General features: G+C 37.1%; 1 protein-coding gene across 1 annotated transcript; it reads left to right on the forward strand.

Annotated features, from left to right (window-relative positions):
• The first annotated feature begins 638 nt into the window (after window positions 1-638).
• On the forward strand, window positions 639-4,252 carry TMEM213 (transmembrane protein 213). Its single transcript, XM_063445317.1, has 3 exons — window positions 639-794; window positions 2,191-2,247; window positions 3,848-4,252. The coding sequence occupies exons 1-3, from the start codon at window positions 731-733 to the stop codon at window positions 4,015-4,017; spliced, it is 291 nt and encodes a 96-aa protein (XP_063301387.1). The 5' UTR covers window positions 639-730; the 3' UTR covers window positions 4,018-4,252.
• The last annotated feature ends 6,077 nt before the right edge of the window (window positions 4,253-10,329 follow it).

Below are 10,329 nucleotides of genomic sequence, written 5' to 3' on the forward strand. Positions count from 1 at the left end.
ATGAATACAGAGACTAGCTCTCTGTATCCAGTGCTGCAAGCTCGTCCTTCAATACAACTACAGCATCTTATACACACAATGCAACCCCTATTATTTTTCCCTCTTTGGGTGTTAGTGGGGGGCCTCATGTTTGAGTTTTGCCTAAGGCCTTACAAAGTCTAGAGCCGCCACTGTTTGCCTACCCCATAAACTACATGGGGTACCTATAGATGAAGCCTATGAAATAAGTACATTTATTCGTAGCCTATCTATAACAGCATCCTATGTATATATTAACAATGATGCCTATAGAATCTGGCAATTTGTTCCCCATGTATGATGCCTGCAGAATCCAGCATAATATGTTCTCTGCCTAAGGTATCTATAGCATCAGGCAATGTTTACAACACCAAGGATGCCTATTGAACCGTGCACTATCCATACCAGACAGTGTAGAAACTGTCAATATTGTGCATATAATTATCTAGTGAATAGATTGCTTATAAAATACCTGGGTTTTACTCCCTATAATATATAAATAAAACATACAATGTCCCATTGAGCCTTCCTTGCAATCTACACCTTTTTTCCCCTGCCCCTCCCCTGCTGAGATTTTGCAAGTTGTATTGAGGGATGTGGCTATGTATTCAGCTTACTCCACCCTGAACCTTGTATGTTCAGTGCTTACTACCATTGAGAGAAGCTGGAAGGCAAGCCAGTCACATTAAGATACGAACTGCTCAGCCCCAGCATGAAGACCTTTCTAAAGCTACTGGTACTGCAGGTTCTCTTTGCTGTTACTGAGACAGCTGCAGGTATGACTAAATCCATGTTGCTATATTTTCCTGAAGGCAAATACATTTTAAAAAGATAGCTTTTGAGCTTTAGGTTTGTTTATTTCGATGCTCTCACACATGGCGCTGATTTCACTGGTTTAAAGGTTCCTATAATGTTTGGTGTATCTGTAAATTGTACAAACAGGGTTATTCACTAATGTGAGAACTTCAGGTGAAAATAGTCAAACTGGAAACATTCTCTGTCAGCTATGCTTTCAGTTTGGCTACTCTGGCCTTAAATTTGAAATAAATAAACCTGTTTAATGTTCCCTCGTGCACTAGGAAAATGTATGATCCACACTCAGCTATAGCTGACAATTTTTTTTTATCTGGCATTCTTATATATTGTGAAAATGGGTTGTGTAGACTAGGGATGAAAGATTTTGGGGTATTCCTTTGCCACACAAGTGTTGCCTCAGTAGTGGTAGTGCATACCCACCCATTGTGGTGCTATACACATATAGGGACTGACGTAAGCAGCGCACCAAACATAACTTATTTACTAAAGTGTAAATTTAGAATTTCAAATGTTTTAGCCTACAATTTCAAATTGACTTTGAATTTCCTACAGTTTATTAGTGAATAATAGCCATGTGTGTGTATCATTCTCTGTAATAATTGTCCCAGGTCCTTCTTGACCTTTTAAATTGCTGGACACAATTATTGCTTACTAACATTTTAGATCTCCCTTATATGTATCTGCATAACCATATATAGTTTATGCCCAGATTGTGACTTGTCATGACATGTCATGATTTAATACAGAAACAAGAGAGGAAATATTAGAGGTGGACCAAGTCTACCTCCAAATTCCTAAAGGGTTACAGAGATATCAAAAGGGCATGGACCCCGTATGGCATTAAAAGAAAAAGACTAAAGTGAAAATGGTTGTTCCATTAGAGATGGAAAAAATGGACCCCCATTTCACCAAAAGATATCTCTAAAATATTAGAATAAATATACGGTATAACCTTTTATTAAGCCGCTTACGGACAAAACAAAAACAAGTGAAGTAATAGTGACACACTCGTGAAAAATACAAGTGAATTAAAAACTACACGTATACTCTTAACCATTTATTTTAGGACACTCACAAACTTACCCTCAGGTACACCTTGCTATACCAATTTTTTCACTTTCATCCTCAATCTATATCTATGTATTCACACTTCTATTGATATATTGAGATATTTTCCTCCACTGCTGTTTCTATTTAGTGAATTACTAATGTACTAATTTGTAGAACGTCATTCTTCTCTGCTATGTCACAGTAAGAATGTCATTGCAAGTTATCTTGTTTGTATTTTGTGAGCGTTGTACGAATCAATCTGTTCCCAATTCGTACAGAGATATAATTTATCTTTTTCTCTTTCAGCATCTGGCCCAACAGCTAACTCGTCATCAGATGTCAGCGGTTTATTGCAGTGTCCCAGTAAGTATCTACATTTGTTAGCGTATTGAGCTAGTTTAAAAAAAATAAATAAATTCTAATCTGTAAGTGTATAACATTTTAAAAACGTCACATTATCAACTGTATGTTTGTCTAAGGTCACAGCCAGTTATTATATATTTGTAACAAATTAAACTGACTTTGAGTTTTGCCAAATTAATTTGTGTAAACATGTAAATTCTGTCATTTTACAGAATTTGTTGTAATCAGCTATGTTTGAAGTTGTTTAACCCCTTAAGGACCAAATTTCTGGAATAAAAGGAAATCATGACATGTCACACATATCATGTGTCCTTAAGGGGTTAAACCAATATGGTTTTTAGTGAAGACCAAATCATATGTTCTAACGCCCCTTATTGGGGAAATGTTGCATTTTAGGGGTATTGTTTCCTTATTTATGCATTCATGCAGTGATAACTTATTCCTATTCATAGTGCCAGTGATATCTTATTTACTAAACACCAAACTGTTCCAAATTAAATCTGATTGGTATCATTTAGACAGAAATGGCTTATTTAGAAAAAAAATCTCTAACTCCGCTATAGCCACAGTTTGGCTATTTCTGCCTAAATGTAGCCATTTGGACACGTGTTTCGCTAAGATATAATTTCTGTAATACACAATTCTCTTTAACATAGTCTAATATTGCTAAATTCTCATGGTAAAAGACAAAATAAGTTGTACATACCACAAAAAACAAACGACATTCACAAAACCTGTTTTTGTAACACACAATTCATATCGCACGTCAAATTTTATTCTGCAAATCACAAAAATATACTGTGGTAACAATTGATTTTAACACAAACAAAACATTCATGTATATGTATTTACATTACATATTTTACATTACTGTGTGTTCAAGTAATCTAGTTTTGCCAAAATGTCTTGTGATTTTGATAAACTTCTTCCCATTCAATTAAATAGAACGCAAAGCCGCACAAGTTTATAGCACACACAGTAATTGTTGCAATCTATAAGTGTTTTTTAATTTTTTTTCTTTTTAACTAGTGGTGGCCTAAAACATACCTCCCAAGTGTCCCTATTTAGAAATTGCATTCCCGATTTTGGCCCAATGTCCCTCTTTTCTAGGAGCTTCTTATCATTGGTGTGTCCGAGTGTATAACAGAGCTCCACAGCAATAATACCCAAAGTAATGTCTTTAAACTACAATAAATATGTTTGGAAATCAGTCTGTGTAAAAAATAAAATTAAATAAAAATTCAAAATACATTGTTCTTGTTCTAAATTATATTTTAGTTGCATAAATATGTCACATACAATTTCTCAAACAGCCACTCCCATGTCCACACCCCATTTGCACCCCAACATCTAAAGTGTCTTTCTTTGTCAATTAGAAATACTGGGAGGTATGCAACAGACAGCCCTTCCTCCCATGATTCCGTGTCGTGCTCCACCTAGCAATGTATCAACGACAGAGTTCCACAACAATCAGAGAGAGCTAGTCATTGGCCACCCATGGTTATGGAGAACAAACATTAAAACATTTTATCTAGACAATCATTTGTGTTAACTCATGGTATATCGGACATCCTCTGATTTCTATCTTTATGCCTTGTAGCGGAGGACATATGCACTATGGCCAGTAAATGCTGCATACCGGCTGTTGACAGCGATGGCTGGATAGCTGCTGCTGTTGGTTGGAGCTTGTGGTTTCTCACCCTCATCCTGTACTGTGTGGGAAAAGTCATGGACCTTCGCCCAAATGAACCGAAATATCTACAGGCATAAGTACTGGAGTCACTGTGAGGACAAAGACTTTCCTGGTCTGTGTTATTGGAAATCGTCCAAGAAGCTGTATTTAAGTATAAGAAAAGCTTAAAGAGCTTGATCCTGTTTTATTTGAGCATTTGGTCACCTAGAAATTGAAAATACAATGGGCATGTATTGTATCCATTCACTGTTCCAATGGTTGGAACTCAGAACTGTTGAACGCAGAAAATTGTCCTACTTAACTTAAAGCTCATTTCTGAAAATTGATTGTAAATACAAAATAAATCTTGGAAGTTTATTCACTAGGTAGTGATATGCGTTGAGCTGAAAATCAAAATGCATATATCATGTAAAAATATCTGATTTAGTTGAAACTATGTTTCTTTTTCTGTAACTTTACTAAATTTAGAAACTTTTTTTTTTTTTGTGCAAATAAATGTTGTAACTCCTTTTTCACATCTGGTGATCTTTGTGTATGGCAAAATGTCTCCAAAACCGCAAACCATGGTCTGGCTGTACACCGCCGGTCATCCCAAAATATGTGACACAACAATAACTGATAAGAGAATTTTCATATACACACGGGACACACACAGCAATCATGCTTTCACTCTCCTAGCCTCAAAAATACTGTGCAGCTGCTCAATCCCACTCAATCTGTATCAGTAGTGATGTCATACATGCTACTCAGGTAGACTGTGTGAAACACATATAGTGTTCTTTACTAAAGTGAGTATTGTCATTAATTCAAAGTGAATTTCACATTTAACGCTAAAGTAGCTAAACTGGAAGCATAGCTGACTTTGATAATTCAGTTTTTTGGTTAGCTTGGCTTTAAATTTGAAATTCACTTTGAATTCCCAACTATTCTCACTTTAGTGAATAAGTCTGATATCCTTGTGTAGTATATGGATTATTCTTCAGAGACCCGACCTTTGAAATATTTTTAGTAAAAGCTCCACTTTAACATGTGTGGCAGGCTTCCTACAACTGAATGTTTAATGATTAATTCTAACAAGTCTTGGCCTAAACTAGAGGTGACCTCAATAGCTCCTGGAAGGTTAGATACAAATGATATTCATTGTAACCCATCTGTGCCACATTTTTAAATAGTTTAAAGTTACATGTTTATGCAAAGCTGGCATACGGCAGGGTGAATTTACTAATACTCTCATTTGCCTGTCCCAGGATAGTTTCAAAATCCTTTTGAAGAGTTCAGTGCACCTTTTGTTACAACTCTTTTTTGGTTAAATATTGTCTTAAAGGACCACTATAGGCACCCAGACCACTTCAGCTCAATGAGGAGGTCTGGGTGCCAGGTCCATCTAGGGTTAACCCTTTCTGCTGTAAACATATGTTTACATTAGGGTTAATCCAGCCTCTAGTGGCTGTCTCATTGACAGCCGCTAGAGGTGCTTCTGCGCTTCTCACTGTGATTTTCACAGTGAGAAAACGCCAGCATCCATAGGAAAGCATTGAGTAATGCTTTCCTATGGACTGACTTTACTGCGTGTGCGGCTCTTGCCGCGCATGTGCATTCAGTCGATAATGGAGGAGGAGAGTCCCCAGCGCTGAGAAAGGTAAGAATGTAACCCCTTCCTCTCACTTCATCCCAGCGGGAGGGGGGCCGTGGTGGGGGGGGACGACTATTAACACTATAGTGCCAGGAAAAAAAGTTTGTTTTCCTGGCACTATAGTGGTCCTTTAACTGTTTGATTCTGCTTGGGTCAAGTGCCTATTGACTTCATTTGCTACTTTTCTCAATGTCTTGGAGTTGCCTGTGCTGTTTGCAGTGTATTTCACTGGTCTTCTTTTTATGTTATAGATGTTAAAGGGACACTACAGCTTAATGTAGTTGTTTTTCATGTCTATAACATGTCCCTGCTGGCATTCTAATGTAAACATTGCCTTTTTCAGAGAAATGTAGGGGTGTCCATTACTGCCTAGGGACACCTCCTGTGGCAGTCATTCAGATGTCCACTAGAGGTGCTTCCTGGGTCAGTGCTGCACTGATGTTCAACGTCTACACGCTATTCATGATGCTGAACTTTCCCCATAGAGATGCATTTTGCATGCGCAATAGCCTCCCAATGCTTTCCTATGGGAACACATTGGATTGGCTGAGATTGTCAATTCTGATTATCACAGCCAGAGAGGCAGAGCGGGTGTGGAATAGAGGTAAGCTTTAAGTTTATTTAAGGGGAGGGTGGCCATCTAGCATGGTTTTTCTAACACTGTAGTGTTCCTTTAAGTACCAAATGATATGCCTTTCATAGGTTTTAAAGAATCACATACAAGACATCAAACCAGAAGTATATGTCAGAGCGCATCAAAGGGGTTTGGACATTATAATTTCATCCCTGGCGATCCAATAGAAAGTTGCAGAAATAGACCACTCATTCCCTTTTCGGAGTCTGAGCTCAGTTGCAGCTGCATTCAATGTTACTCTAGTCTAGTGAGACCTTGTTGAGATATATATGCCTTACTTTGAGTGACAACAACTCATAAATAAGTTACCTTTTGATTTAAAACCATGATGGTTGACCTTGTTTCAGTAGATGTTTGTGGGGATCATTTCCCAAAATACTTGTGGCTGTTTAGTTTAGCCATCACCAGTTCATATTGTGGGAAGAGCATAAAATGTCATGGGACTTTAACCCCTTAAGGACACATGACATGTGTGACACGTCATGATTCCCTTTTATTCCAGAAGTTTGGTCCTTAAGGGGTTAATAGGAAATCCAATGTACTGAGCACAGCAGATTGGCAATGCAAGTGAGATGTACTATTGTAAAAATCATAAACCACCAAATTTTAGAAAAATAAATGTTCTATTGGTAAAAAACAAACAAACATAGCATTATTTATTTGACCTTTATAAGATCCAAGAGACAAAAACTGCACATAGGGAGGATCAAACAGGAATCACCAGTCTATGTTAAGTGTGTGTTGGCTCAATATCTGCTTTAAGATAACAATCAAGGAAATCTGACTATCTTTGTATACAACATTTGAGGTGTTTTTTTTTGTTTTTTTCAGTTAAGTTTAATTGGAAATTTAAAAATATATATATATAAAAGTTACATGCTTAGTAAGTTTTCATTTGGCAAAATAAAATACTTTTTATTATCAAGTATTCAATAAATCTTTGCATTTTATTAAAAAACAAAAACAAAAAAAAACCTCATCCAGCTTGGTTGATAGTTTTGAAAATATTATGATGTGTATTCGTTAAACTCTGAATTGCTGTAAATTCGTATTCAAATGTCAAAGATGAGACTAAAATAGTGGATATTGAGCAGAGCTACAGCCACAGTTTTGGCTATTTTAGACTAACAGGGTTATTCACTAAAGTGAGAACTGTTTTGAATTTAAAATGTAAGGCCAAAAAATAAAATAAAAATTGAAATTCTGACAATTCTAAATATAGTAAATAACCCTGTACATTTTCAATGTATTGCTATCTGTTTATTGAATACAATCATTATGGTTATTAATTTAGCCAGAATTGTGTTAACTAAAAGAGCGTTTCCAATTTTGGGTATTTTAGACTAAACTCTACATATTCTTGGTTCTACACAATTCCTAAATATATTTACTAAGCAATGAGCTGTAGGTGAATAGAAAAAAAATTCTCAAAAGTAAACCCAAACGTTTTTATTTGTTTTAAAGTCTGCATTTTGAGAGCATGGTATTAAATCATTTTTATGAACTATAATTGTATTTCAGTAAAATGAAAAAATAGCCAATTTTTATATTGGTAGATGGAGTATTTACCAAGCTTGTCTATTTTGTCATACATTTAGGTTTACTGCCAAATAACTCCCTCAATATTTAGTAATATGTATTTTTGCCCCAACAGAGAGGAAATAAGAACTGTACAATTCACAACAAAACATATCCAAAAATAATGCGATGTCTACAGAAAAAAAAACACTTTATATATTTATTTTTTTTAGACTTTATTTTATATGACATGCACAAGCTACCATGTGGCATACGACAAAACCACCAAACACCAGTGGAGAGACCCACCACAGACATCCCCTCCCACCCCAACATGCACATAAAAAAATTAAACATAGAAATAAAATAAAACGACTCCCACAAATGACATCTCAGAACACCGCAGATCCCTTGCAACCTACCCTCCCAAAAACTGGTCCTGCCAGTTGTCTCCCTCCCAAAACAAAACAAAAAAAAAATATACACAAAGCTGTTGATATACAAACGTGTTTGTGGTAATGCAGCCTTGTAATGTCAATTTGTTTCTGGTCTTTACTGGCAACCTTTCTCCTCACTATCCACTATTTACCCCTTAAGGACACATGACGTGTGTGACACGTCATGATTCCCTTTTATTCCAGAAGTTTGGTCCTTAAGGGGTTAACTCTTTCACTGCCAGAGAGGCCAGCACATCTTACAGTGAAAGGCTGTGTTGAAAACAGCTGTTGGCTAGTAAGCGGTGCAAATTAAAACAACTATTAATTGTACCATGTTTTCAAAACCTCATCTATGGTTTTTATATCATGGATACTTTCTTCTTTCCCTTAACATGCTCAAATATTAACATGTCCGATTGCATTTTTTTTTTTTATATGCTAATGTCTGGCCTAGAAGGAGTTTGACTTGTGGTGTTTGTTTTCGGGATGTGATTAATTCAGTAGTATGAAGACTGTAATGATATATGGAGTGGAAGGTTTGTAAAAATGCCCAAATGATCAAAGAAGATCAACAATAGGGATCTCCAAACACCTAGCACCATGGTTACCACACAAACTGGGGAAAATGTGGATCTCCATGACCTTCGTAAATCAAGGTTTCTAGTCTGTGGTTAGTAGATTTATTGTGGCTTAGGTTGTCAAACATAGTCAAAAATTAAACTACCTGGGTAAAAAAAAAAAAAAAGTCCTTTGCATGAACTAGTGCAGGGAGATACTCCTATTGTGGCCACCTACTCTAAATACAGGACCAGCAAAAGCACAGTTTTCAATACTGCTCCCTACCCATGTGGTTAGGAGCCTCTATCCATGTCGTCCTTATATAGTGAGATTACAATAGGCTCATGGTTCCTGATATTTTTGCTAATGTATAGCCCTACCTATAGCTCTAGGTATGTATTGGAAGGGAGGAGGAGTCTTGCATAACCTTTGCTAAAATAAAACAGGAAAAAAAAACAACAACAAAAACATTTTACATGCTTTATTGCCATTGAAGCAATGTATCATCTTGCACACATGAAAATATATATTGTAAAGTTACGAACTAAATGGGAGAGTTGACATTTCTTTTCAGTTTAAATTCTCTTCATACTTGTAAAAAGTATATTTTCTACACCATAAATCCTAATGAGATTACAAGTGGTACAATTTGAACAGGCAAGTTGGAAAATTTACCCTGTTGGATTCTCTGACCCCAGCTATTTTGTCCTATATTTTTAGTACTCTGTTACAATGTTTTGCTGCATTTTAGTTTCCTGTCATTTCCAGATATGTTCTAATAAGTGCTACAATATTTCTTCAGCACTTATATGTGACTATGGTAATAAGGGTTAGGGCTTGTTAAGGATTAGAACATGGGTAGTCAACCTGGTCCCTACCTCCCACTAGTGGGCGGTTGGGATTTCAGGTGGGCAGTGGTGGGTTCTGCAGAAAATGCTCTTAGTTCCAGCAGAGAGAGAGAAGGGCCTGGGAGGCTCTGCGTTCCTGCCGCAAGGAGGCTGGTTGGAGCATTGCCATGGCAAAGCTCCAATACAGTGCTGTGCTCGCAGGAGAATAGGAGAGTCAAACTGCACCCGTACCATCAATGGACCACCAGGGCTTGCAGCATCCCCTCCCCCCCCCCCCCCCCTTGGTAAAAGGTAAGAAGAAGGGAGGAAGAGAAATTAAGATAGATTTTCCCATCTCACCCACCTACACGCATCATAGACACACTGACCCCTTCACACACACACAGTACCCCACACTGCCCCCTCACACACGCTTCACCATTTAAACATACAAAGCACCTCTCAAACACAATGCCCCCTTGCAAACTGTGTGACATGTCATGATTCCCTATTATTTGAGAAGTTTGGTCCTTAAGGGGTTAAAAAACAAAAACAAAAAACCCTCCTTTCTAATTAATTTTTTTTTTTAAATCACACTTGCACTCTAAAATTTAGCTAATGTGGCACTGGTGGGCGGTAAGGACATTTTACCATCAACAAAGATACACAAGTGGGCGGCAGGTATTAAAAGATTGACTACCCCTCGATTATTATTATCGCTATTTGTATAGCGTCAACAGATTCCGTAGCGCTTTACAATATTATGAGACGGGGGGGGGGGG

This window comes from Pelobates fuscus, chromosome 3 (genome assembly GCF_036172605.1).
Source record: "Pelobates fuscus isolate aPelFus1 chromosome 3, aPelFus1.pri, whole genome shotgun sequence".
Lineage (NCBI taxonomy): Eukaryota > Metazoa > Chordata > Amphibia > Anura > Pelobatidae > Pelobates > Pelobates fuscus.